This window comes from Camarhynchus parvulus, chromosome 25 (assembly GCF_901933205.1).
Source record: "Camarhynchus parvulus chromosome 25, STF_HiC, whole genome shotgun sequence".
NCBI classification, from domain to species: domain Eukaryota; kingdom Metazoa; phylum Chordata; class Aves; order Passeriformes; family Thraupidae; genus Camarhynchus; species Camarhynchus parvulus.
This window is the reverse complement of record NC_044595.1, coordinates 68,529-96,221: the sequence shown is the minus strand read 5'-3', so window position 1 is coordinate 96,221 and position 27,693 is coordinate 68,529. Positions and strand designations below refer to the sequence as shown.

Sequence of the window (27,693 nt, the reverse complement as noted above, 5' to 3'; positions counted from 1 at the left end):
GGGCAGCGGGCACAGGGCAGCGGGCATGGGGCACCGGGCACAGGGCACAGGGCACAGGGCAGCGGGCATGGGGCACCGGGCACAGGGCACAGGGCACAGGGCACCGGGCACAGGGCACAGGGCACAGGGCAGCGGGCACAGGGCAGCGGGCACAGGGCACAGGGCACCGGGCACAGGGCAGCGGGCACAGGGCAGCGGGCACAGGGCACAGGGCACCGGGCACCGGGCAGCGGGCACAGGGCAGCGGGCACAGGGCACCGGGCAGCGGGCACAGGGCAGCGGGCACAGGGCACCGGGCACAGGGCAGCGGGCACAGGGCAGCGGGCACAGGGCACAGGGCACCGGGCACAGGGCAGCGGGCACAGGGCACCGGGCACAGGGCACCGGGCACAGGGCAGCGGGCACAGGGCACAGGGCAGCGGGCACCGGGCAGCGGGCACAGGGCACCGGGCACAGGGCAGCGGGCACAGGGCAGCGGGCACAGGGCACAGGGCACCGGGCACAGGGCAGCGGGCACAGGGCAGCGGGCACAGGGCACAGGGCACCGGGCACAGGGCAGCGGGCACAGGGCACCGGGCACCGGGCAGGGCCTCCCGGGCCTTCTCTGGGCACTGCGAGCGGCAAAATCGCGAAAAACGATCGAGTTTGGGGTGGAAAAGTACAGAAGAGGTTCTGTCCTTGGCCTCCAGCCCCGCCTTGGGGTCCCCCGGACACCCCTCGGCGTCCCCACGTGCCCGCGCCTCCCTCCCCTGGCGCTGCACACCCGCTCATTAGCCAGCTCATTAGCCCGCTCCTCATTAGCCAGCTCATTAGCCCGCCCCTCATTAACGAGCCGCGCTGCTCCCAGTGGCTTCCCGAGCTGACGTCGCCGTGTCCCTCCCTGTCCCCCCTCTGCGCTCGCGTGTCCCCGCGGCGCTGATAAGAGCGAGATAAGCGCGGGCTCAGCGCAGCTCGCGTGGCCGCAGGACAAGCCCCGGCACCCTCCGGCCGCTGCCCACGCCCCGCCGGCCCCTCCGGCTCCTCCGGCCCCGGCGGGATTGGGAGCGCGCCGGGATTTGGGAGCGCGGGAGCGGCGGGATTGGGAGCGCGGGAGAGCCGCACCGGGACGGGCCCGAGCTCCGCCGCCACCTCGGACAGCTCCCGGCTCCGGCAGCGGCCCCGGCCTCCCGCAGCTCCCGGCGAGGCTTTGGTTTCCCCTGAGGCTGCCGCAGCGGGGCCGGGGCTCCTTCAGCACCTCCCGTTCCTAAATCGCCATTTCCTGCGCTTTTGGCTCGTTCTCCGTCCTCCGTTCCCGGCCTCGGCCTCATCCCGCCCCCTCAGCCGGGCACTGACTTTGGGAAAACGTTTGGTTCGCGGAGGGAGCCCCAAATCCCGCTGCTCGTTCCTCCCCGGGGGCTGCAGTTCCACCCAGGAGCCGCCCCCGGGGCTCCGCAGCGTTCCCGGCTCTCCCATCAGAAAGCCTCGAGCTCAAATTCCCTTCCGAGCCACGAATTCCCTGATTTTCTGATGATTGGGTGGGAAAAGTGTGATTTTTGGGAGCTGGCTTCGGAGTTCACCTGAAAATGTGGCAAAACCCGAAATTCCCCGGCCAGTGGAAGGCAGGTGACACTGGATGAGCTCGGGAGTCTGTTCCCCGCTCCTCCACCAGAAATAAACGGGGAAAATCACACTCGGGGGAGCCTGTGAGCTTTTCCTTGGTACCAAAACCCGGGGGGCTCCGCTGCAGCCCAGGACGGGGCCGCGATCCCCCGGCTCGGGCTTGGAACGGGACCGAGGGAGGAGATTTGTCCCGGTCCCTGTCCCTGCCCAGGGGGACACGCGGGGGTCCCGAACCCCGAATTCCCTCGGGATTGTTCCAGGGAACAGCCGGACTCCCCAAACCAGCAGGAAAACCGGCCGGGAGGAGCCACTGCCCTGGGCCGGGTCCCAGAATTCCCAAAGCTTTGAAGTTTTTTGGGCGAGAGCAGCCCCCGAGCAGCCGCCACAGCCCGAGATAATTCCAGGGCGTCTCTCGCTCCTCTGGATCCGCTTGGAATGAGGGACTTGAAAGGCTCGGGGTGGCCTTTCCTCGCTCCACAGGGCAGGAATGTCCAGCTCCAGAGGCTGTTCGGGATGGGCGGGACAGATCCCAGATGAATCCCTTCCAAATCGGGGGAGATAACGCGATCTGCAGTGTCAGGAACGGAGAAATCTGATTTTCCCTGGGTTATGGGAAGTGGGGATGAGCAGGAGAAGCCGGGAAACTTCCCGAACCGGGCTGGGGGGACGCTGCCCCCACCTCTGGTCATGGAAAAGCCGCAGGTGAGCACAGGGAGAACCAGCCCGGCTCACCTGGGCGCAGGGAGGGGCAGGAAGTAATCCCAGCTCTTATCAGCAACTTGATCTTATCAGCCGCAGCTTTATCTCCTCCCGGCCAGGCTCACCACGGGAATTTCGAGCTCTCCCAAACGTTCATTTGCTGCGGTTTTTGTAGGATTCGCTCATTTTCGGGGGATTTAGGAACTGGATTTGATGTTTGGAAATAGCGCTGAGTGCTAAAGGGACCTTTAGGAGAATCCCAGGATTAATTTGGTTTGGAAATTGCACCGAGGATTGAAGGGACCCTTACGAGAATTCCAGGATTTTTGGGGTCGGAAAATCCCTCCAGGCTCATCCAGTCCAAGATGGGACCGATCCCCCCCGGTCACCCAGACAAACGTCCAGGAATTCTCCAGGGGTGGCCACTCCAAACCCCCCCGGCAGCCCCTTCCAAGGCCTTTTCCCTTTTCCAGGAAGAATTTCCCGGATTTCCAGCCCTGAGCATCCCCTGGCACAGCTCGAGGCCGTTCCCTCTTGTCCTGGCCCCATTCCGGGGATCAGATCCCAAATCCCTCCGGGCAGATCCCAAATTCCCCGGGATGCCCCTTGATCCAGGCGGAGCTCCCGGTGTCCCCTGGGTCTGTCCCCGTCCCCTGGGATGCCCTGAGCAGCTCCCGGAGCCCATCCCGGTGTCCCCGAGCCCATCCCGGCGTCCCCGAGCTCCCAAACTCCCGTCCCTGGCAGAGCCCGCTGGGGGGCCCTGCTGGGCCAGCGGGGACCCCCGGGAGCCCCGGGCTGACGCCGGGGTCGGGCCCGGGTCCCCGTGTCAGGAGCAGGAGCAGTTTGGGGGCGGCGGGGCCGGGCCGGGGGCGCTGCGGGTGCGGAGCAGCCGTTCCGTGCGGGGCGAGCCGGGCTCAGCCGGGGCCGGCCCCGGGGTTTGAGGCTTCGGGAGCTGCAGGGAGCAGCAGATTTGGGCCCAGATTGGCGGCGGGGAGGAGGAAAGAAGCCGCAGCGCCGGGCTGGCCCCTCCCAAGCGCTGGGCAGCCCCTCCCTGGGCTTGGCCGCGCTCCCCCCAGCCTTCGGCGGGGATAAAAGGCCCCCGGGAGCAGCCAGGGCACGGCACAGCCGCTCCAGCCCCGAGACAGCAGCAGCTGCCCCTCAGCTCCGGCTCCTTCCTGCGCCGCCAGCGCCGCGACCCCCAGAGCTGCAGCCATGGGTAAGGGACCCCCGCGGCAGGTGCCTCTGTGCCCCGGGCACGAGGAGGGAGCCGGGCCCGAGCTCTGCCCGCGGGGCCGCTGCTCCCGGAGCTGCTGCGGGGCCCTTGGCGAGCCGGGATCCAGAGGGATTGTCCGTGCTGGAGCTGCCACCGTGTCCTGGCTCCGGGTGGCAGCTCTGTCCCCGTCCCGTCCGGGCTCTGTCCCTGTGGGAAGTGGGGAGGGGTCCCCGCGCTGTCCCCAGGGTCCCTCTGCCGGAGCCGGGAGGTGGCAGCGCCGCTCCGAGCGCTCGCACGGGTGCCCGGGAGGGGCCGCGGTGGCCCCGGGGTGGTGCCGGGGGTCTCTGGGCCGGGAGGGACCCTCCGGAGCGGGCTCGGTGCGGGCCCGGGCCGGGCTCACGGTGTTGTCCCCTCTGCTCCCCAGACAGATGCAGAGCTCAGTGCTACGAGTACCCGTCGTGCCCCGACGTGCTGAAAGGCGAGTGGTGCCCGTGCGGCGGGGCTGGGCCGGGGGGATTTGGGCTCCTTGGGGTCCCCCGAGCTGGGTGGCTGTGCCGAGCCCCTCGGCCAGAGCTGCCGGAGGTCGCTGCTGCTCGTTCCCGGGTCGGGAGCGGCCCGGGGGCAGCTGCAGGGAACGGCAGCGCCCCGAAATCAGGGCGGTCATTCCGGAGAGCCGCCCGGGGCTCTCCCGGTCCCGTTCGGGTCTCTCGGCGTGGTTCGAGCCGCTTCTGTGTCCCCAGCCCCGCGGGAGGAGGTCGCCTACGTGACCTGCACCTACAGGTGCACCGGCATCGAGCAGCCCGATTTCCTGGCCACCGTGGACCTCAACCCGCGCTCCTGCCACTACGGCCAGGTACGGGCCCGTGCCGGGCTCCCGGGGCGGCACCGAGCCGGGGCCGCGGCCCCCGAGCCCTCCGGGGCCGCCCGGGCAGCTCTCGGTGCCGGGGAACCGAGGAAAACCTTTAAACCTTTGTCCGCTCTGCTCCCGGCCGCCCCCAGCCCCTCTCCGGGGCTCCCCACACCCCGGGGCCGCCCCCCCTGGGGCTCCACACCCGGGGCCGCCCCCACCCCTCTCCGCTCCCACACCCGGGGCCGCCCCCACCCCCCGGCCCCCACACCCCGGGGCCGCCCCCAGCCCCGCTCCGGGGCTCCCCACACCCCGGGGCCGCCCCCAGCCCCGCTCCGGGGCTCCCCACACCCCGGGGCCGCTCCCCCGGGCTGTCCCGGCTCGGCCCGGCCTGAGCTGCCTTGGCCGTGCCCAGGTGATCCACCGGCTGCCCATGCCCAACCTCAAGGACGAGCTGCACTGCGCGGGCTGGGGCCCCGCCTGCGGCTGCTTCGACGGCGGCGCCGCGGCCAAAAGGACCAAGCTGGTGCTGCCCTGCCTCATCTCCTCCCGCATCTACGTGGTGGATGTGGGCTCCCAGTGCCGGGCGCCGCGGATCTGCAAGGTACGGCCGGGGGAGCCGGGGGCACCGGCAGCGAGGGACGGGCGGAGGGAGGGAGGGAGCGGGGATGGATTCTGTGATGCCGGGAAAGGCGCCGAGCAGGCGGAGGCTGAAAGTGGCGCCGATTCGCGCAGATGATCGAGCCCGTGGATGTGTTCTGGAAGTGCAACAAGGGCTACCTGGCTACCACCCACCCCCTGCCCAACGGAGACGTCCTGGTCGCCAACATGGGCGACGCCGCTGGCCACGGCAAAGGTGAATTTTCCCTGCCCGAATTCCCATGTCCCTGCCCGAATTGTTATGTCCCTTCCCGAATTCCCCTTTCCTCGCCCGAATTTCCATTCCGCAATTCCCACTCCCCTTCCCGAATTCTCATGTCTCTGTTGGAATTCCCCTTTCCCTTCCCGAATTCCCATGTCCCTGCCCGAACTCCCACTCCGGGGGTCCCGCTGGAAACGCGGCAGCCTGGATTTGTCCCCGCCCGTCCCTCGTGTGTCCCAGGTGGCTTCGTGGTGCTGGACGGAGAGACCTTCGAGCTGAAGGGCAACTGGGAGAACGAGTGTGAGGCTCCCCCGACCGGCTACGACTTCTGGTACCAGGCCCGGCACAACGTCCTGGTCAGCTCGGCCGGGGTGGTGCCCAGAGTGGCCGGGCGTGGCTTCAACCCCGATGACCTCAAGAAAGGTGGGGACGCGCGGGCGGCAGCGCCGGCAGGGCTGAGCCGGGGCTGGCAGGGCTCGGTGCCCCCGAGAGGCCGATGTGTGCCCGGAGCCTCGGCCGGGCTCGGGCTGAGGATGGGCAGGGTGGAACCCGGGTGGGCAGGGTCCTGCTGCCCCCAGATCCCTCATTTCCCTCATTTTGTGTTCTCCCCAAATCCTGCATTTCTCTGAGTTCTCCTCCAATCCTGCAGTTCCCAGTTCTCCCTCCCCAGCTCCTGCAGTTCCCAGTTCTCCCTCCCCAGCTCCTGCAGTTCCCAGTTCCCCCTCCCCAGCTCCCGCCCTTGCCGTGCCGATGCCCCCCAGGAGCCCCTCGGGGGTCTCTCCCCGGCCGCCCCCAGCCTCTCCCCCGTGTCCCGCAGGGGTCTTCGGCCGCCGCCTGAACGTGTGGAACCTGTCGTGCCGCAGCCTCACGCAGTGCTTCGACCTGGGCGAGGATTCTCTGCCGCTGACCGTGCGCTTCCTGCACAACCCCGAGGCCGCCGAGGGCTACGTGGCCTGTGCCCTGAGCGGGGCCATTTTCCGCTTCTACAAATCCTGCGAGGCGAGTGCGGGCCGGCGGGGAGCGGGGCCGGGAGGAGGAGGAGGAGGAGGAGGAGGAGGAGGAGGAGGAGGAGCGGGGCCAGGCGGGTCCGGGGCTGAGCCCGTCGTGCTCGGCTCGGCTCGGCTCGGCTGGGGCCGGGGCAGCGCGGGCTGAGCCGGGCTCGGTGTCCCTGTGCAGAGAGAGAACTGGGCCGTGGAGGAGGTGATCTGCATCCCGGCCAAGGACGTGTCGGGCTGGATCATGCCCAAGATGCCGGGTGCGTGTGCCCTCGGGGGTGGCATTCCTGTTCCCTGGGCGAGCTCTGCAGCCGGGCACGGCCTGCGGGGTGACCCCTGAGCCGGCTGGGGGACCCCGAATCCCGCTGGGTGACCCCGAGTCCTGACTGACCCCAAATCAGGACTGACCCCGAATCGGGACTGACCCCGATCCCGAGCGAGCCCAAAGTCCTGGTCCCTGTCCCAAAGCCCAGCTCACCCCAGGTCCGTGGGGCCTCCCCGGTGCTGGCCGTGCCCCTGAGCCCCGGTGTGCCCGCAGCCTTCATCGCCGACCTCGTCATCAGCCAGGACGACCGGTTCCTGTACGTGTGCAATTGGCTGCACGGGGACATCCGGCAGTACGAGCTGTCCCGGAGCTGCAAGCCCCGGCTGGTGGGGCAGGTGAGGGGCAGGGCCGGGCCGGGGGCCGAGCGGGGCCGGGGGCCGGGGGTCCGGGCCGGGGAACGCTCGTGTGCCAGCGCGGCCCTTGCAGGTGTTCGTGGGGGGCAGCATCCTGCGAGGGGGCCCCGTGACCGTGTGCAGGGACGAGGAGCTCAAGTGCCAGCCCGAGCCGCTGGTGGTCAAGGTGAGCGGGGCGGGGCCGGAGCACCTGGGCGGGGCTGGGGGGCGTGGCCGGGCGTGAGCGTGAGCGTGGGAGTGGGAGTGTGTTCACCTGAGCGCGGGTGTGTTTGTGAGTGTGTGCGCTCACCTGAGCGTGGGTGTGTTTGTGAGTGTGTGCTCACCTGAGCGTGGGTGTGTTTGTGAGTGTGTGTGTTCACCTGAGCGCGGGTGTGTTTGTGAGTGTGTGGCTCACCTGAGCGCGGGTGAGCCTGAGCCTGCTCTCACTGCCCCTGCTGGAATCCAGCCCCAGTTCCCCCAGTGCCCCCAGTAACCCCAGTCCGTGTGTCCCAGCGCCCCCATCGCCCCCAGTAACCCCAGTCCGTGTGTCCTAGTGGCCCCAGTAACCCCAGTACCCCCAGTCCGTGTGTCCCAGTACCCCCAGTCCGTGTGTCCCAGTGCCCCCAGTACCCCCAGTAACCCCGGTCCGTGTGTCCCAGTACCCCCCAGTGCCCCCCAGTAACCCCAGTCCGTGTGTCCCAGCGCCCCAGTACCCGCCCCCAGTACCCCCCCCGTGTGTCAGCCCCCAGTACCCCAGTCCGTGTGTCCCAGTGCCCCCAGTAACCCCAGTAACCCCAGTACCCCCGGTCCGTGTGTCCCAGTGCCCCCAGTAACCCCAGTCCGTGTGTCCCAGTGCCCCCAGTAACCCCAGTACCCCCAGTACCCCCGGCCCGTGTGTCCCAGCGCCCCCAGTAGCCCCAGTAACCCCGGTCCGTGTGTCCCAGTGCAAGCGCGTGTACGGCGGCCCCGCCACGCTGCAGCTGAGCCTGGACGGGAAGCGGCTCTACGTGACCAACTCCTTCTACAGCACCTGGGACCGGCAGTTCTACCCCAGCCTGATCAAGTGAGCCCCTCCCGGCTGCCCGAGGCTGCCCGGGCCCGGCGGGCGCGGGGACGGGGCCGCGACCCCCCCGGGGCTGCCCCGGAGCCGCTGCCGGCCGGGTCGGGATCGGGCAGAGCCCGGGCTGAGCTCAGCCCAAGGGGCTCCGGCCTGGCCGGGCACAGCCGGAGCCGAGCCTGGGGGAGCTGGGGAGGGGAAACGGCGCCGAGCGCGTCCTGCCCTGGGTCTGTGCCCGTCCTGAGGGAGCTGGGGCCCCAAAGCTGTCCCTGCGCCCATCCTGTCCCCTCCATCGGGCATTGGGGACCCCAAGCCGCCCCCATCCCAGCCCGTGCCGCTGGCCCCGGGCCCGGGCGCTCCCCGGCGCTGTCCGGAGCGGCTCCGGGCGGGCTCGCTGCGGCCCCGGGGTCGCTGTCGCCCTGAGCCGCCGCTGTCCCCGCGCAGGGAGGGCTCGGTGATGCTGCAGCTCGACGTGGACACGGACAAGGGCGGCCTGAGCGTCAACAAGAACTTCCTGGTGGATTTCGGCAAGGAGCCCAACGGGCCGTGCCTGGCGCACGAGATGCGCTTCCCCGGCGGCGATGCCAAATCCGTGACCCTGCCCTGAGCGGCCCCGGCAGCGCCGCTGTCCCCCCCGGCAGCGCCGGGATTGGGGTCCGGGGGGGAATCGGGGCTTTGGGGTGCCCCGGGTGATGGGACTGGGGGGATCGGGGCTTTGGGGTGCCCCGGGTGATGGGACTGGGGGGATCGGGGCTTTGGGGTGCCCCGGGTGATGGGACTGGGGGGATCGGGGCTTTGGGGTGCCCCGGGTGATTTCAGGGTTCGGGGTCCCCCAGGCCATTCCCGGCCATCCCTGTCCCCGTCCCTGCTTTCCCTGCCATCAATAAAGTTGTTTTCTGCATCAGCCGCAGCTTCCCGAGGCTCATTCCCGGAAAATCCCGGGACAAACAAATCCCGGGGGGGCCGAGGGCGGCGTCGGGGCCGGGACAATCCCCGGGCCGGGCGCGGGCGGAGCCGGGACTGCGGGAAGGCTCTGGGGGAAATTCCGGCGCTGCCTCTTTTCCCGGGCTTTGCGTCCAGCTGGGCATTTTATCCCCGTTTTTTCCTCTTTTTTTCCCCTCTTTTTTCCCCCTGTTTTATCCCTGGGGGATTCTGGAGAAGGTTTGGCCCAGAAATAAAGTGGGATCCAGGTGGATATAAACAAAACGGGATACAGGTGGATATTTGGGATGGATCCTCCCCCGGCCCCGGTTTTTCCATGGATTCCCCATCCCTGGAATTGCCCCAGCCCAGCCCGGGCAGCTCTTGGAGCCGCCTGGGCCAGCGGGATTCGCCCAAGGGCGTGGGACGAGATGAGCTTTGAGATCCCATCGCTCCCAAAATCCCAAAAAACCCCACAACCCCAAAACCCCACAACCCCACCATCCCAAACTCGGCAAAGTTCCGAAGCCGGGGCCGGCTCTGACTCAGCCTCACCCCCTGCAATTAAAACCCCACTTGTCCAGTTCTCCCCTTCCCGATAAAAATCTCCGACCTTCCCCCAAAAATCCCCGGGAATGCGGGATTTCCCTTGCCCCAAAAATCCCTGGGAATGCGGGATTTCCCTTCCCCCAAAAATCCCCGGGAATGCGGGATTTCCCTTGCCCCAAAAATCCCTGGGAATGCGGGATTTCCCTTCCCCCAATTTCCTCAGCAATGTGGGGTTTTCCCTCCCCCATTCCCGAGCATCCCTGGAAAAGTCGGGAAGCTCCAGATCCTCTTCCCTGCACGTCTCCCACGCCCCGGGAATTTTGGGATTTTTGGATCCTCCTTTTTATATTTTTTTCGGTTTTATCTTTTTTTTTTTTTTTTTTTCCCAAACCTGATAGAAAAAGGACCCTTCGGTTGTTTTGGTTTTGGGGTTTTTTTTCTTTATTTTTTCCTGGCAAATTTTCAACCGGCTATTCCCAGAAACTGGAATTTTTGGGTGAAAAGGGGCATTTTTTGAGAATAAGGACCCCAAAGCAAAGCCCAGAAATCCGAAAAAAAAAAAAAAAGAACAGGAATAGCCAAGAGAAAATTCTGGGATCAAATCCCGGGAAAATCCACGGGGGAAAAAAATCCTTCCCCTCAGGGAGCGGCTGGAATTCCTCCGTGGAATTTGAACATCCAAATCCCTTTCCCCCGATTTTTCCAGCTGTTCCAAAGCCTTTCCCCTGGAATTCCCAACGGCAGCGGGAATTTATATTAAAAATTGATTAAAATTGGGGATTTTTAAATCCGATTCCCGGCTTTTTTCCCCTCAGGAGTTTGGGAATTCCGGGGACTGCACCCCCGGCGCCTGGCTGTGATCCCCCGGGAAACCCGGGAATTCGGGGATTTGGGATTTTGGGAATTCAGGAATTCTGGGAATTGGGAATTCGGGAATTCCGGGACTCAGGAATTTGGGAATTCGGGAATTCCAAGAGTCGGAAATTTGGGAATTCTGGAGTCGGGAATTTAGCAATTCCAGGAGTTGGGAATTCGGGAATTCTGGGATCTGGGAATTCGGGAATTCCAAGAGTCGGGAATTTGGGAATTCTGGAGTTGGGAATTGGAGGATTTGGGAATTCAGGAATTCCGGATTTGGAAATTGGGGAATTCCGGACTTTGGGAATTGCGGGATGCACGTGACCCGCGGGATGAAATCAATCCAAAGAAATTCCTTTTCCTTTTCCTTTTCCTTTTCCTTTTCCTTTTCCTTTTCCTTTTCCTTTTCCTTTTCCTTTTCTTTTCCTTTTCCTTTTCCTGCTCCGGAGCGCTCCTTGCACGCGCCGTGCACACTCCTTGCACACGTGACACACGCACGTGACACACCCGTTGCACAACCCCCCCACGTGACCTCCCCGCGCGCCCCCTTGCACACTCACACGTGACACGCGCACGTGACACACACCCGTTGCACAACCCCCGCACACGTGACCACCCCACGTGACCCGTTTGCACACTCGCCGCACACCCGTCTCCCCTCGCGCCGCCCGCCCCGACCAATCAGATCGCTGTTGCCAGGCAGATTTCAGCCCCTCCCGCCTCGCCACATCCGGGCGCTCACCCCCAGCTGAGGGGGGGGGCGCACTCAGCCAATCACAGCCGCGAGCGCTGCCGTATCCGGGCAGACCAGCGGCGCCGCAGCCAATCAGAAAAAAGAAGGGGCCGCGCGCGCGGCGAGCGAGGGGCGCGTCCACTTTCGGTTCGCGCGGGGGGCGCGGGGCACGTGGCGGGACCCCTCCCCTCCCCCTCCCGGGGCCCCCCGAGCCGGACGGGACCAGGTGGGTGCGGGGCTGGGGGGGGGGGACAGGCCTGGGGACATCCCCGGGGACACCGCGGGGACACCCCTGGGTACACCCGGGAACACCCCGGAACTCCCCGGGACACCCCCGGGCTCGGGCCCCGCAGCGGGGTCCCGGCCCCCGATACCGGCCCGGTCCGGAGCGCGGGGGTCGCGCCGGGCCGGGGCCGCCGGTACCGGGCCGGTGCCGCGGGGAGGGCGCGGAGGGCGGTGGCGGCCCCAGGGGTCGCTTCCGGTGGCCTCATGGCCTCGTGTCCCTGGGCGTCTCTTCCTGGCGGCGCTGTGGGTCTCTTCCTGGTGTCCCCCTGTCCTGGTGTCCCCCTGTCCTGGTGTCCCCATGTCCTTGGTGTTCCTCTGTCCCCCTGTCCCGGTGTCCCCTGTCCTGGTGTCCCCCTGTCCCCCTGTCCCCCTGTCCTGGTGTCCCCCTTGTCCTGCTGTCCCCCTGTCCTTGGTGTTCCTCTGTCCCCCTGTCCTGGTGTCCCCCTGTCCCCGTGTCCCCCTTGTCCTGCTGTCCCCAGCCCTGCCGGGGTCACTGCAGGTGTCCCTGTCCCATTTCCGTGGCTCCTGTCCGTGCCCACGATTCCCATTAGAGCCCAGAATGGGATTTATTGCCGTTTTTACCCCAAATTCCCGTTTCCCTGCTCCCAGCAGGACGCACAGCGCTGCCATGGCTGACGAGGAGCTGGGCACCAGGGCCACCAGGAGGGGCCCTGTGTCAGCTGGCAGTGCCCGGGGCGGTGCCACCGAGTCCAGCACGCTGCTCCAGGAGCTCCGGGGCAACATCTCGTAAGGGCAGCACCCCAGAATGTGGGAATCACCCCAGGGCACCCCAAGGGGGCTCACGGGTGGGGGATTGGGAATTGGGCACCCCAGAATGTGGGAATCACCCCAGGGCACCCCAAGGGGGCTCACGGGTAGGGGATTGGGAATTCCATCTTGGATCCATCCTGGATCCCTGAGCCCTGGGGTCCATCCTGGATCCATCCCAGATCCATCCTGGGTCCATGCAGGATTCCTGGATCCATCCTGGGTCCAGCTCAGGGCCTGGGGGCACCTGGGGAGCCCTGGGCAGAGCTGGAATTGGGATCCCGGCGTTTTTGGGATCGTCCCTGACTCGTGGCCTCTGTTCCTCGCAGCAAATCCGTGCAGAGCAAGGTGGACTCCATCCTGGTGAGTGTTCTGGGGATGCAGGGCAGGGCAGGGCCATTCCTGGGGCTCGCCCCACAGCATCCATGCCCATCTCCTCCTCCCCCTGTCCCCGGAGTGCAGCAGGACGTGCAGAAGTTCTCGGACAGTGACAAACTCTACCTGTACCTGCAGCTGCCCTCGGGGCCCAGCCTGGGCGAGAAGAGGTCAGGGGGACCCGGGGGTGGCGTCTGTGGGGTGGGATCTGTGGGGTGGGGTCTGTGGGGTGGGGTCTGTGGGGTGGGATCCATGGGGTGGGGTCTGTGGGGTGGGATGGGATGGGATCTGATCTGTGGGGTGGGGTCCATAGGATGGGATCTATAGGGTAGGGTGGGATGGGATGGAGGTAGGACAGGACAAGATGGGATGGGTCTGGAGCTGGCACAGGGATGCCCCAGGGCAGGTCCATACCCAGGGCAGGCACAGTGATGCCCCAGGGCTGGCACAGGGATGCCCCAGGGCTGGCACAGGGATGCTCCAGGGCAGGTCCATACCCAGAGCTGGCACAGGGATGCCCCAGGGCGGGTCCATCGCCCGGAGGTGCTGGCACAGAGATGCTCCAGGGCAGGTCCAGTGCCCGGGGCGGGCACAGGGATGCCCCAGGGCAGGCACAGGGATGCTCTAGGGCTGGCACAGGGATGCTCCAGGGCAGGTCCATCACCTAGAGCTGGCACAGGGATGCCCCAGGGCAGGCACAGGGATGCTCTAGAGCTGGCACAGGGATGCCCCAGGGCTGGCACAGGGATGCCCCAGGGCAGGCACAGGGATGCTCCAGGGCAGGTCCATACCCAGAGCTGGCACAGGGATGCCCCAGGGCGGGTCCATCGCCCGGAGGTGCTGGCACAGAGGTGCTGACGGGCTCCCCTCCCTGCCCGTGTGCCCCTGGAGCAGCAGCAGCAGCTCCTCCTCGCTGGAGCTGAGCACGCTGGGCACGGCCGAGCACATGCACGCCTGCAGCTGGATCCGCAACCACCTGGAGGAGCACACGGACACCTGCCTGCCCAAGCAGGACGTCTACGACGCCTACAAGTGAGCCCGGTGTCCCACGTCACCGTGTCACCGTGTCACCGTGTCCCAAGGACCCCCCTGTCCTGGTGTCCCATGTCCCCGTGTCCCCACCTCCCTGGGGACGCCCCTGTCCTGGTGTCCCATGTCCCCGTGTCCCGGCGCGCTGTGTCCCCGTGTCCCCAGGCCCTGGTGCCGTTCCCTGCCCTGTCCCTGATCCGTGTCACCCCTCTGTCCCCGCAGGCGTTACTGTGACAACCTGGGCTGCCGCCCGCTGAGCACGGCCAACTCCGGCAAGATCATCCGCGAGATCTTCCCAAACATCAAAGCGCGGCGCCTGGGGGGCCGTGGCCAGTCCAAATATCCTTCCTTGGCCTGGAATCCCTGTGCCAGCTGCTCTATTTCCCGTTTTCTTCCTTTTTCTTTCTTGGTTTTTTCCCTTTTTTTCCCCGATTTTTTCCCTTTCCTGGTTTCCCCAGTTTTCCCCAGTTTTCCCCAGTTTTCCCCAGTTTTCCCCAGTTTTTCCCATTCCTGAGGGTTCTTCAGGGGTTGGTTCCTGGTTTTTTGGGCTTGGGAAAAATCCTTGACTCTTCCCAACGTACTGCTACGGGGGGATCCGGAGGAAGACCGTGGTCAGCCTTCCTCCCCTGCCCAGCCTGGACCTCAAAGTGACCGAGACGGTGAGTTTGGGTGGGATAGTGGGATAATGGGATAGTGGGATAGTGGGATAATGGGATAATGGGATAATGGGATAGTGGGATAGTGGGATAATGGGATAGTGGGATAATGGGATGCAGGTCCTGCTCTGCTCCATGAATCCCATCCCGTCCCCATCCCGGTGTCCCCTCCTGCTCCGTGGGCTCATCCCTATGTCCTGCCCTGCTCCGTGACCCTCCTGCTGTCCCCTCCCTGCTGTCCTCCTGTCCCTGGTCTCACACACTGTCCCTGTCTGCTGTCCCCGTCCCTGTCCCCAGCAGGCAGAGCCCTACAGCAGCAGTGAGGTGTTGGTGTCCCCACCCTGCTGTCCCCTCAGTGATGTCCCCGTCCCTGTCCCTGTCCCCTCAGTGATGTCCCCGTGCTGTCCCCAGCAGGCAGAGCTGGCTGAGCTGGCACAGTCCCACAGCAGCAAGGTGACAGTGACCGTGTCCCTGTCTGATGTTGCTGTCGCTGTCCCCAGCAGGCAGAGCTGGCCGAGCTGGCTCACTCCTACAGCGCCGAGGTGACGGAGGCCGCGTGTGCCCTGACGTGTGACTGGGCCGAGAAGATCCTGCGGCGCTCCTTCAACAACATCGTGGAGGTGGCGCAGTTCCTGCTGCAGCAGCACATCATCAGCCCCCGCTCGGCCCACGCCGACCTGCTCATGGCCATGGTGCTCTCAGGTCAGCCTGGGGACATTGTCACCCGTGGGGACACTGTCACCCCCCTGGGGGCGTGGTTTGAGCGCGGGGGGGTCCTGGCTTGGACCTGAATGGGCATTGAGGATGGGCGTGGCCTCGGGGGCTATGTACATATATGGTTAAAAGGGCGTGGTCTCGCGATGTCTGGGGGCGTGGTCTCGGCACGGAACCAGCCCACGGCGCCCCGCGGCTTCCGCGTTAACCAAAATCGGCGATTTCGGGGCAAAATCGCCTCGGATGTCCCTGTCACCGCACGGGGGGAGGGGTGGGACGGGCTGTCCCCCGCTTGTCAGTGTCCTCTTCCGCTGCGCCATGTCCCCTCCCCGCTCCCAGTGTCCCCTTCTCAGTGCCCGTGTCCCCTCCCCAGGGCCACCTTCCCCAGTGCCACCCCGCTCACGTCCCCTCCTCCCACAGAAAACACGGACAAGCCCCCCCAGGACCCCCGGCCGCCCTCAGCCCCCAAGAAGAACGGCCCGGACCCCGCGGAGAGCAGCCAGGAGCAGGTGAGACCCCAGGAGCCCCGGGCCCCCTCGCCGGGCGGGCACCGGCGGCGCCCCCAGCCCGGTGCCACCTCCTCCCTCCGCAGGCCAAGAAGGACGCTGTCCCCAAGGTCCCCGCGCAGCCGCGGCCGGACAAGAAGAAGGCGGCGGAGGCGCGGGCGGGCAGCAGCCCGCAGGTGAGCGCGCTGGTGGCGCGGCTGCCGCTGCTGCTGCCCCGCATCCCGGCCCGCAGCGCCCGCCCGTGCCCGGCGCGGGCCCCGCGCCGCCCGTGCTGGTGCCGCGGCCCGGGGGCACCGTGAGGGTGGCGCTGCCGCTGCCCGTGGCGCGCGCCGCCATCCCCGTGCTCAACGTGCTGCTGCCCGGGGTGGGGGTGCCCGCGGCCGAGAGCCCCGGCGGCGGCGGAGCGACAGCGAGGGACAGCAGCGCGGCAGGGCCGCCAAGCGCCCGGACGGGACAGCGGGGGACGGCGCCGCGCACAAGAGGCGGCGCGGGAGGCCCCGCAAGCGGCCGGGGGACAGCGCGATGTCACCCGAGGACGCAGAGGTGGCCCGGGGGGAGGAGGGAGGGGACTCGCCCCCGGGGGCGTCACCCGGGGGTGGCAGTGCCACCGTGCCCGGTGGGGACAGAGGGGAGGCTGGCGGTGCTGCTGAGGATGGTGGGGACAGCATGGAGGTGGACAGTGACACAGTGACTGGTGGGGACAGCCTGGGCAGCGGCAGTGCCACTGTCCCCGTTAGTGACAGCTCAGTCAGTGGCAGTGCCACTGTGCCCGTTAGTGACAGCTCAGTCAATGGCAGTGCCACTGTCCCCACTGGGGACAGCCTGGGCAGCGGCAGTGCCACTGTCCCCGTTAGTGACAGCTCAGTCAGTGGCAGTGCCACTATGCCCGTTAGTGACAGCTCAGTCAATGGCAGTGCCACTGTCCCCACTGGGGACAGCCTGGGCAGCGGCAGTGCCACTGTGCCCGTTAGTGACAGCTCAGTCAGTGTCAGTGCCCCTGTCCCCGTTAGTGACAGCTCAGTCAGTGTCAGTGCCACTGTCCCCGTTAGTGACAGCTCAGTCAGTGGCAGTGCCACTGTGCCCAATGGGGACAGCTCGGTCAGTGGCAGTGCCACTGTGCCCATTAGTGACAGCTCAGTCAGTGGCAGTGCCACTGTCCCCCTTGGTGACAGCGCAGTCAATGGCAGTGCCACTGTCCCCCTTGGGGACAGCTTGGTCAGTGGCAGTGCCACTGTGCCCAATGGGGACAGCTCAGTCAATGGCAGTGCCACTGTGCCCACTGGGGACAGCTCGGTCAGTGTCAGTGCCACTGTCCCCGCTGGGGACGATGTCCCCCTTGGGGACAGCTCAGTCAATGGCAATGCCACCATCCCCCTTAGTGACAGCTCAGTCAGTGCCAGCGTCCTACTCAGTGACAGCCCGCTCAATGGCAGTGCCACTGTCTCCCTTAGTGACAGTGCAGTCAATGGCAGTGCCACTGTCCCCCTTGGGGACAGCTCGATCAATGGCACTGACACTGTTCCCCTTGGGGACAGCCTGGTCAGTGTCAGTGCCACTGTCCCCGCTGGGGACAATGGTAGTGCCACCATCCCTCTTAGTGACAGTGCAGTCAATGGCAGTGCCACTATCCCCAGTGGGGACAGCTTGGTCAATGGCAGTGCCACTGTCCCCGCTGGGGACGATGGCAGTGCCACTGTCTCCCTTAGTGACAGTGCAGTCAATGGCAGTGCCACTGTCCCCGTTAATGACAGCTCGGTCAATGGCAGTGCCACTGTCCCCAATGGGGACAGCCTGGTTGGGGGCAGTGCCACTGTCCCCCTTGGTGACAGCTTGGTCAGTGCCACTGTCCCCCTTGGGGACAGCTTGGTCAGTGCCACTGTCCCCCTTAGTGACAGCCTGATCAGTGGCAGTGCCAGCGTCTCCCCTGGGGACAGCTCCATCAGTGGCAGTGCCACCACTCCCCTCGGGGACAGCTCAGTCAGTGGCACTGCCACTGTCCCCCTTAGTGACAGCCCAGTCAGTGGCAGCATCCCTGATGGTGGCTCTAGTGGTGGTGGCAGTGCCACTGTCCCCCTTAGTGACAGCTCGGTCAGTGGCAGTGCCAGTGTCCCCCTTGGGGACAGCTCGGTCAGTGACAGTGCCAGCTCCCCCAGTGGTGGCTCTCCTGGTGGTGACAGTGCCACTGTCCCTGTCAGCGACAAGCCAGTCCCTGGCAGTGCCACCAGCCCTGTCAAGGACAGCTCACCCAAGGGCAGTGACACTGGGGACAGGCCTGTCACTGGCAGTGCCACCACTGGGGACAGGCCTGTCACTGGCAGTGCCACCACAGAGGACATGCCTGTCACCAGCAGTGCCACCGTCCCTGCTGAGGACAGCCCAGCAAGGGTCAGTGACACTGGGGACAGGCCAGTCACTGGCAGTGCCACCACTGGGGACAGGCCTGTCACCAGCAGTGCCACCGTCCCTATCAGGGACAGCCCGTCCAGTGGCACTGGGGACAGGCCGGTCACCAGGAGTGCCACCATTCTCAGCAGGGACAGCCCAGCTGGTGGCAGTGCCACTGTCCCTGTCAAGGCCAGTCCATGCAGGGGCAGTGCCACCACTGGGGACAGGCCAGTCAGTGGTGCCACGGTCCCTGTCAGGGACAAGCCTGTCACTGGCAGTGCCACCGTCCCTAGGAGGGACAGCTCCCCCAGGGGCAGTGCCACTGTCCCCAGGCAGGACAGCATCTCCAGGGCCAGTGCCACTGCGGACAGGCCGGCTACTAGAAGTGCCACTGTCCCCACAGCTGGTGGCAGTGCCACCGTCCCTGTCAAGGAAGGTCTGTCCAGGGGCAGTGCCACCACTCAGGACAGGCCAGTCAGGGGCAGTGCCACCCCTGGGGACAGCCTGTCTGGTGGCAGTGGCACTGCCCCTGTCAAGGACAGCTCACCCAGGGGCAGTGCCACCCCTGGGGACAGGCCAGGCAGGGGCAGTGCCACTGTCCCCATCAGGGACAGGTCACCCAGAGATAGTGGCACTGGGGACAGGCCGGTCACCAGGAGTGCCACTGTCCCTGTCAGGGACAGCCCAGCTGGTGGCAGTGGCACCACACCAGTCAAGGACAATCGGGCCAGGGGCAGTGCCACCACGGGGGACAGCTCACCCAGGGCCAGTGCCACCGCAGGGGACAGGCCGGTCACCAGGAGTGCCACTGTCCCTGTCAGGGACAGCCCAGCTGGTGGCAGTGCCACTGTCCCTGTCAGGGACAGCTCATCCAGGGGCAGTGCCACCACAGGGGACAGGCCAGTGAGGAGCAGTGCCACCACTGGGGACAGGTCAGCCAGTGGCAGTGCCACCATCCCTGTCAGGGACAAGCCAGTCCGTGGCAGTGCCACTGTCCCTAGGAGGGACAGCTCACCCAGGGGCAGTGGCACTGGGGACAAACCGGTGAGTGGCAGTGCCACCATCCCTGTCAGGGACAGCTCCTCCAGGAGCAGTGCCACCCCTGGGGACAGGCTGAGCAGGGCCAGTGCCACTGTCCCCACCAGGGACAGGTCACCCAGAGACAATGGCAGCGGGGACAGGCCAGGCAGGGGCAGTGCCACCGGTGGGGACAGGCCAGGCAGGGGCAGTGCCACCATGCCTGTCAGGGACAGGCCAGGCAGGGGCAGTGGCAGTGTCCCTGTCAGGGACAGGTCACCCAGAGACAGTGCCACCAGTGGGGACAGGCCAGTCCCCGGCAGTGGCACCAGTGGGGACAGGCCGGGCAGGGGCAGTGGCAGTGTCCCTGACGAGGACAGGCCAGGCAGGGGCAGTGGCACCATCAGGGACAGGCTGGGCAGGGGCAGTGCCACTGTCCCCATCAGGGACAGCTCAGACAGTGGCAGTGCCACCGTCCCTGTCAAGGACAGGTCAGCTAGAGCCAGTGGCACCACGGGGACAGGCCGGGCAGGGGCAGTGCCACCATCCCTGTTAAGGACAGCTCATCCAGGACCAGTGACACTGGGGACAGGCCAGTTAGTGGCAGGGCCATCATCCCTGTCAGGGACAGCGCAGCCAGGGGCAGTGCCACCCCTGGGGACAGGCTGGGCAGGGGCAGTGCTGCTGTCCCCATCAGGGACAGTGCAGGCAAGGGCAGTGCCACCGCTGGGGACAGCACATCCAGGGGCAGTGCCACCGCTGGGGACAGATCAGTCAAGGGCAGTGCCACCGTCCCTGTCAGGGACAAGCCAGTGTCTGGCAGTGCCACCATCCCTGTCAGGGACAGCTCACCAAGGGCCACTGCTGTTGGGGACAGGCTGGGCAGGGGCAGTGCCACCACTGGGGACAGGCCAGTGAGGAGCAGTGCCACCACTGGGGACAGGCCAGTGTCTGGCAGTGCCACCATCCCTATCAGGGACAGGTCACCAAGGGCCACTGCTGTTGGGGACAGGCCAGTGAGGAGCAGTGCCACCGCTGGGGACAGGCCAGGCAGGGGCAGTGCCACCATCCCTGTCAGGGACAGGTCACCCAGAGACAGTGGCAGCGGGGACAGGCTGGGCAGGGGCAGTGCCACTGTCCCTGTCAGGGACAGGTCACCCAGAGACAGTGGCAGTGGGGACAGGCCAGGCAGGGGCAGTGCCACCGCTGGGGACAGGCCGGGCAGGGGCAGTGTCCCCATCAGGGACAGGTCCCCCAGGGCCAGCGGCAGCGGGCTCAGGCTGGTCAGGGACAGTGCCACCATGCCCGTGAGGGACAGTGCCACCGTCCCCATGAGGGACAGTGCCACCATGCCCGTGAGGGACAGTGCCACCGTCCCCATGAGGGACAGTGCCACCATGCCCGTGAGGGACAGTGCCACCGTCGCCATGAGGGACAGTGCCACCATGCCCATGAGGGACAGTGCCACTGTCCCCATGAGGGACAGGTCCCCCAGCGCCCCTGACCCTGGGGACAGGCCGGGCAGGAGCAGGGCCACTGTCCCTGCCAGGGACAGCCCAGCTGGGGGCAGTGGCACAGTCAGGGACATGCCAGTCTCTGGCAGTGCCACTGTCCCCATCGAGGACAGGGACAGCCCATCCAGGGGCACTGCCACTGTCCCTGCTGGGGACAGGCTGGTCACTGGTACTGCCACTTTCCCTGCTGGGGACAGGCTGGTCACTGACAGTGGCACCGTTGGGGACAGGCTGGCCACTGACAGTGGCACCCCTCCTGGCAGGGACTGTCCCTCCAGGGACAGTGGCACTCCTGGGGACAGGCTGGTCCCTGGCAGTGCCACTGTCCCCGTCAGGGACAGCCTATCCAGGGGCACTGCCACCATCGTGGACACGCCTGTCACCGGCAGTGCCACCGTCCCTGTGGGTGACAGCCCCTTCTGGGCCCGTGGCACCGCTGGGGACAGCGCGGGGGGCGGCAGTGCCACCCTCCCCGTCAGGGACTGCCCCTCGCGGGGCACCGCCGCCATCGTGGACGCGCTGGTGACCCTGAGTGGCACCGTGGTGGACAGGAGGATCCTGGGCAGTGTCACCGTCCCCGTCAGGGCCAGCCTGGCCCGGGGCACTGCCACCATCGTGGACACGCCCGTCTTTGTCAGCGCCACCGTCCTCGTTGGGGACTCCATCCCCAGGGTCACCGCCACCATCGTGGAGTCCAGGGTGCCCGGCCATGCCATCCTGCCCCTCGGGGACACGCTGGCCTGTGGCACTGCCACCGTCCCTGTCAGGGAGTGCCCGTCCGGGGACGGTGCCACCGTCCCTGTGAGTGAGAGCCCGTCTGGGGACAGCGCCACCGTCCCTGGTGGGGACGGGCCGGGCAGGGACAGTGCCACCGTCCCCGCCAAGGAGTGCCCATCCAGGGACGGTGGCACCCTCCCTGTTGGGGCTGGGTCAGTGGGTGGCAGTGCCACCATCCCTGTCAGGGAGTGCCCGTCCAGGGGCAGTGCCACCCTTGGGGACAGCAGGCACGTCACTGCCAGTCCCCCCAGCATGGACACACCGGTCGGTGGCAGTGCCACCATCCCTGTCAGAGACTGCCCATCCAGGAGCAGTGCCACCCCTGGGGACAGGCCCGTCCCTCCTGTCCGTGTCAGTGTCATCAGGGATGGCAGGACGGGCACCAGAGTGGCACCGGCAGCCCTGGCACAGCGGGGTCACAGCCGGGCCGGGTCCCCCCTCGGGGACACGCAGGGACACACGAGGGCGGGCACAGGGATGGGGTCCCCTGCGTCACACCAGTAAAAACCAGTAAAAACCAGTAAAAACCAATCACTGCCGTGCGGCTGTGTGTCTGTGAGCCCGGGCACCGGGAAGGGACATGGACACTGGGGAGGGGACACTGGGAGCCGGGAGGGGACACGGGCACTGGGAGGGGACACGGGCACTGGGAGGGGACACGGGGAGCCGGGAGGGGACACTGGGAGCGGGGAGGGGACACGGGGAGCGGGGAGGGGACACGGAGAGCGGGGAGGGGACACTGGGAGCCGGGAGGGGACACTGGGAGCGGGGAGAGGACCGGGGAGGGGGACACTGGCACTGAGAAGGGGACACTGGGAGCCGGGAGGGGACGCGCCGCAGTGGAAGAGGACACGGACAAGGGGGGGGACAACCCGTCCCATCCCCCGTGCGGTGACAGGGACATCCGAGGCGATTTTGCCCCGAAATCGCCGATTTTGGTTAACGCGGAAGCCGCGGGGCGCCGTGGGCTGGTTCCGTGCCGAGACCACGCCCCCAAACACCACGAGACCACGCCTCTTTAACCATATTTGTACATAAACCGCGCTCCCTTCCGCATCTGACGTATAGACCACGCCCCCGGCGCTGTAAGCCACGCCTCTATGCCCCGCCCGCCGTCCATATTCGTGTTCAAACCACGCCCCCACGCTGATATAAATACACAAACCACGCCCCCGGCGACAGACCCCGCCCCTTTCCCGCGCCTCCGGCCCGCCAGGGGGCGCTGTGGCCCCTCGGCCCCGTGAGGCGGCGCCGGGCCGGGCCTGGCGAGGCTGCACCGGCCCCGCTCCGCCGGCCCCGCTCCTCTCCGGCCGGCCCCGCTGCCCGGCCCCGCTCCGGCCTCTCCACCGGCCCCTCCCGGCCCCTCCGCGCCTCTCCCCGCCGCCCCGCTCCTCCCCGCTCCGCCGAGGTGAGCCCGGCCCTCGCCGCCCCCGCCGCGGCCTCCTCCGCCCCCTCAGCGCGGTCCCCCCGGCGGTTCCGCGGCCGCGTCCGGCCTCGCCTCCTCCTCCTCCTCCTGCTGCTGCTCGGCCGGCTCCGTGGCGCAGGAGCGGGGCAGGGTTTGGCCTTTCCCGGCCGAGGCTCGGCGCTGATCCCCGGCTGTTTTCCGCCTCTCCCCGCAGCAGCCGCCGGTGCCCGGGATGAGCCGCCCGCGCCGGCCGCAGGGCCGGGCTCGCCGAGCGGAGCCTCGCGGGACGGGATCGCTCCAGGTACCTCTCCCGAAGCCTTTTCCAGTCCCTTTTGCAGGGCATCGCTGCCGGAGCCCCGCTCCCCGCGGGGGAAGTGGCGCAGTTCCCCTTCCAGAGCCTTTCCCAGCCGCTTTTCCTCACGGGGATTTGCCGACCTGCCCCCATTTTAACCCTAAAAATCCCAATTTTTCCCCATTTTTAACCCTAAAAATCCCAATTTTTCCCCATTTTAACCCTAAAAATCCCAATTTTTCCCCCATTTTTAACCCTAAAAATCCCAATTTTTCCCCATTTTTAACCCTAAAAATCCCAATTTTTCCCCATTTTAACCCTAAAAATCCCAATTTTCCCCCATTTTTAACCCTAAAAATCCCAATTTTAACCCTCCCAATTTTTAACCCTTTTAACAAAATCCCAATTTTTTCCCCATTTTAACCCTAAAAATCCCAATTTTTCCCCAAATTTTAACCCTAAAAATCCCAATTTTTCCCCATTTTAACCCTAAAATCCCAATTTTTTCCCATTTTTAACCCTAAAAATCCCAATTTTTTCCCCATTTTTAACCCTAAAAATCCCAATTTTTGTCCCATTTTTAACCCTAAAAATCCCAAATTTTAACCCTAAAAACAATTTTTCCCCATTTTAACCCTAAAAATCCCAATTTTTCCATTTTTAACCCCCATTTTTAACCCTAAAAATCCCAATTTTTCCCCATTTTTAACCCTAAAAATCCCAATTTTTCCCCATTTTTAACCCTAAAAATCCCAATTTTTCCCCCATTTTTTAACCCTAAAAATCCCAATTTTTTCCCCATTTTAACCCTAAAAATCCCAATTTTTCCCCATTTTTAACCCTAAAACAATCCCAATTTTAACCCTAAAAATCCCAATTTTGTCCCATTTTAACCCTAAAAATCCCAATTTTTCCCCATTTTACCCATTTTAACCCTAAAAATCCCAATTTTTCCCCATTTTTAACCCTAAAAATCCCAATTTTTCCCCATTTTTAACCCTAAAAATCCCAATTTTTCCCCTTTTTAACCCTAAAAATCCCAATTTTTCCCCATTTTTAACCCTAAAAATCCCAATTTTTTCCCCATTTTTAACCCTAAAAATCCCAATTTTTCCCCATTTTAACCCTAAAAACCCATTTTTTCCCCATTTTAACCCTAAAAATCCCAATTTTTCCCCCATTTTTAACCCTAAAAATCCCACTTTTTCCCCATTTTTAAAAACCATTTTTACCCTAAAAATCCCAATTTTTCCCCATTTTTAACCCTAAAAATCCCAATTTTTTCCCCATTTTAACCCAAAAATCCCAATTTTCCCCCATTTTTAACCCTAAAAATCCCAATTTTTAACCCTAAAAATCCCAATTTTTTCCCCATTTTAACCCTAAAAATCCCAATTTTTTCCCCATTTTTAACCCTAAAAATCCCAATTTTCCCATTTTTAACCCTAAAAATCCCAATTTTTCCCCATTTTTAACCCTAAAAATCCCATTTTTCCCCATTTTAACCCTAAAAATCCCAATTTTGTCCCATTTTACCCTACCAAAATCCCAATTTTTCCCCATTTTAACCCTAAAAATCCCAATTTTTTCCCCCATTTTAACCCTAAAAATCCCAATTTTGTCCCCATCCATTTTAACCCTAAAAATCCCAATTTTTCCCCCATTTTTAACCCTAAAAATCCCAATTTTTCCCCATTTTTAACCCTAAAAATCCCAATTTTTGTCCCATTTTTAACCCTAAAAATCCCAATTTTTCCCCATTTTAACCCTAAAAATCCCAATTTTTGCCCCATTTTTAACCCTAAAAATCCCAATTTTTCCCCCATTTTAACCCTAAAAATCCCAATTTTTCCCCATTTTTAACCCTAAAAATCCCAATTTTTCCCCATTTTTAACCCTAAAAATCCCAATTTTTCCCCATTTTAACCCTAAAAATCCCAATTTTTCCCCATTTTTAACCCTAAAAATCCCAATTTTTCCCCCATTTTTAACCCTAAAAATCCCAATTTTTCCCCATTTTTAACCCTAAAAATCCCAATTTTTCCCCCATTTTTAACCCTAAAATCCCAATTTTTCCCCATTTTTAACCCTAAAATCCATCCCAATCCCCATTTTTAACCCTAAAAATCCCAATTTTTCCCCATTTTAACCCTAAAAATCCCAATTTTTTCCCCATTTTTAACCCTAAAAATCCCAATTTTTGTCCCATTTTTAACCCTAAAAATCCCAATTTTTCCCCCATTTTAACCCTAAAAATCCCAATTTTTCCCCATTTTTAACCCTAAAAATCCCAATTTTTCCCCATTTTAACCCTAAAAATCCCAATTTTTGTCCCATTTTTAACCCTAAAAATCCCAATTTTTCCCCCCATTTTTAACCCTAAAAATCCCAATTTTTCCCCCATTTTTAACCCTAAAAATCCCAATTTTTCCCCATTTTTAACCCTAAAAATCCCATTTATTTTAACCCTAAAAATCCCATTTTAACCCTAAAAATCCCAATTTTTCCCCCATTTTTAACCCTAAAAATCCCAATTTTTCCCCATTTTAACCCTAAAAATCCCAATTTTTTAACCCTAAAAATCCCAATTTTTTCCCCATTTTTAACCCTAAAAATCCCAATTTTTTCCCCATTTTTAACCCTAAAAATCCCAATTTTTGTCCCATTTTTAACCCTAAAAATCCCAATTTTTCCCCATTTTAACCCTAAAAATCCCAATTTTTCCCCATTTTTAACCCTAAAAATCCCAATTTTTCCCCCATTTTTAACCCTAAAAATCCCAATTTTTCCCCATTTTAACCCTAAAAATCCCAATTTTTGTCCCATTTTTAACCCTAAAAATCCCAATTTTCCCCATTTTAACCCTAAAAAAAATCCCATTTTAACCCTAAAAATAAAATTTTTAACCCTAAAAATCCCAATTTTTCCCCCATTTTAACCCTAAAAATCCCAATTTTTTCCCCATTTTAACCCTAAAAATCCCAATTTTTCCCCATTTTTAACCCTAAAAATCCCAATTTTTTCCCCATTTTTAACCCTAAAAATCCCAATTTTTCCCCCATTTTTAACCCTAAAAATCCCAATTTTTGTCCCATTTTTAACCCTAAAAATCCCAATTTTAACCCTAAAAATCCCATTTTTAACCCTATTTTAACCCTACCCAATTTTCCCCATTTTTAACCCTAAAAATCCCATTTTTCTCCCATTTTTAACCCTAAAAATCCCAAATCCCATTTTTCCCCATTTTTAATCCCAATTTTTCCCCCATTTTAACCCTAAAAATCCCAATTTTTCCCATTTTCCCCATTTTAACCCTAAAAATCCCAATTTTTTCCCCATTTTAACCCTAAAAATCCCAATTTTTTTTCCCCATTTTAACCCTAAAAATCCCAATTTTTTCCCCATTTTAACCCTAAAAATCCCAATTTTTCCCCCATTTTTAACCCTAAAAACCAAATTTTGTCCCATTTTTAACCCTAAAAACCCAATTTTTCCCCATTTTTAACCCTAAAAATCCCAATTTTTCCCCCATTTTTAACCCTAAAAATCCCAATTTTTCCCCCATTTTAACCCTAAAAATCCCAATTTTCCTCCATTTTTAACCCTAAAAATCCCAATTTTTCCCCATTTTAACCCTAAAAATCCCAATTTTTCCCCATTTTTAACCCTAAAAATCCCAATTTTTCCCCCATTTTTAACCCTAAAAATCCCAATTTTTTCCCCATTTTAACCCTAAAAATCCCAATTTTTCCCCATTTTAACCCTAAAAATCCCAATTTTTCCCCCATTTTTAACCCTAAAAATCCCAATTTTCCCCCATTTTTAACCCTAAAAATCCCAATTTTTCCCCATTTTTAACCCTAAAAATCCCAATTTTTCCCCATTTTTAACCCTAAAAATCCCAATTTTTCCCCCATTTTAACCCTAAAAATCCCAATTTTTCCCCATTTTTAACCCTAAAATCCCCAATTTTCCCCCATTTTTAACCCTAAAAATCCCAATTTTTCCCCATTTTAACCCTAAAACCCAATCCCATTTTCCCCCATTTTTAACCCTAAAAATCCCAATTTTTCCCCATTTTTAACCCTAAAAATCCCAATTTTTCCCCCATTTTAACCCTAAAAATCCCAATTTTTCCCCATTTTTAACCCTAAAAATCCCAATTTTTGTCCCATTTTTAACCCTAAAAATCCCAATTTTTCCCCATTTTTAACCCTAAAAATCCCAATTTTTTCCCCATTTTTAACCCTAAAAATCCCAATTTTTCCCCATTTTAACCCTAAAAATCCCAATTTTTTTCCCATTTTTAACCCTAAAAATCCCAATTTTTCCCCATTTTAACCCTAAAAATCCCAATTTTTGTCCCCATTTTAACCCTAAAAATCCCAATTTTTCCCCATTTTTAACCCTAAAAATCCCAATTTTTCCCCTTTTTAACCCTAAAAATCCCAATTTTTGTCCCCATTTTAACCCTAAAAATCCCAATTTTTCCCCATTTTTAACCCTAAAAATCCCAATTTTTCCCCATTTTAACCCTAAAAATCCCAATTTTTCCCCCATTTTTAACCCTAAAAATCCCAATTTTCCCCCCCCATTTTAACCCTAAAAATCCCAATTTTTTCCCCATTTTAACCCTAAAAATCCCAATTTTTCCCCCATTTTTAACCCTAAAAATCCCAATTTTTGTCCCATTTTTAACCCTAAAAATCCCAATTTTTCCCCCAATTTTAACCCTAAAAATCCCATTTTAACCCTAAAAATCCCATTTTTTCCCCCATTTTAACCCTAAAAATCCCCAATTTTTGTCCCCATTTTAACCCTAAAAATCCCAATTTTCCCCCATTTTAACCCTAAAAATCCCAATTTTTTCCCCATTTTTAACCCTAAAAATCCCAATTTTTTCCCCATTTTAACCCTAAAATCCCACCATTTTTTCCCATTTTTAACCCTAAAAATCCAATTTTCCCCATTTTAACCCTA

General features: G+C 61.0%; 3 protein-coding genes across 3 annotated transcripts; all 3 read left to right on the top strand.

Annotated features, from left to right (window-relative positions):
• Positions 1 to 3,426: 3,426 nt before the first annotated feature.
• LOC115913173 (methanethiol oxidase-like) lies at positions 3,427 to 8,536 on the top strand. Its single transcript, XM_030965100.1, has 12 exons — positions 3,427 to 3,514; positions 3,936 to 3,989; positions 4,252 to 4,364; positions 4,774 to 4,962; positions 5,094 to 5,214; positions 5,461 to 5,643; positions 6,038 to 6,219; positions 6,397 to 6,475; positions 6,754 to 6,875; positions 6,967 to 7,059; positions 7,817 to 7,935; positions 8,374 to 8,536. Exons 1-12 carry the CDS (start codon positions 3,511 to 3,513, stop codon positions 8,534 to 8,536), a joined length of 1,422 nt encoding a protein of 473 aa, XP_030820960.1. The 5' UTR covers positions 3,427 to 3,510.
• A 2,503-nt stretch (positions 8,537 to 11,039) lies between these two features.
• On the top strand, positions 11,040 to 15,681 carry RFX5 (regulatory factor X5; the record flags this gene model as incomplete). Its single annotated transcript, XM_030965099.1, is given in 11 exon segments — positions 11,040 to 11,216; positions 11,888 to 12,022; positions 12,373 to 12,406; positions 12,506 to 12,588; positions 13,313 to 13,450; positions 13,670 to 13,786; positions 14,025 to 14,106; positions 14,604 to 14,805; positions 15,238 to 15,326; positions 15,410 to 15,554; positions 15,557 to 15,681. Coding segments are annotated over 10 exon segments (1,134 nt in total), but the record flags the coding sequence as incomplete, so codon positions are not given.
• A 7-nt stretch (positions 15,682 to 15,688) lies between these two features.
• On the top strand, positions 15,689 to 21,548 carry RTL9 (retrotransposon Gag like 9). The gene is made up of 2 exons (XM_030965518.1): positions 15,689 to 17,593; positions 17,627 to 21,548. Exons 1-2 carry the CDS (start codon positions 15,846 to 15,848, stop codon positions 19,641 to 19,643), a joined length of 3,765 nt encoding a protein of 1,254 aa, XP_030821378.1. The 5' UTR covers positions 15,689 to 15,845; the 3' UTR covers positions 19,644 to 21,548.
• Positions 21,549 to 27,693: the final 6,145 nt, after the last annotated feature.

Coding starts and splice junctions, on each gene's coding strand:
- LOC115913173 (XM_030965100.1), top strand. Junction 6,220..6,396: donor GCTTCTACAAATCCTGCGAG/GCGAGTGCGGGC, acceptor GTCCCTGTGCAG/AGAGAGAACTGGGCCGTGGA. Junction 6,476..6,753: donor GATCATGCCCAAGATGCCGG/GTGCGTGTGCCC, acceptor GTGTGCCCGCAG/CCTTCATCGCCGACCTCGTC.
- RTL9 (XM_030965518.1), top strand. CDS start 15,846: ATGTCACCCGAGGACGCAGAGGTGGCCCGGGGGGAGGAGGGAGGGGAC. Junction 17,594..17,626: donor GGCAGTGACACTGGGGACAG/GCCTGTCACTGG, acceptor CACTGGGGACAG/GCCTGTCACTGGCAGTGCCA.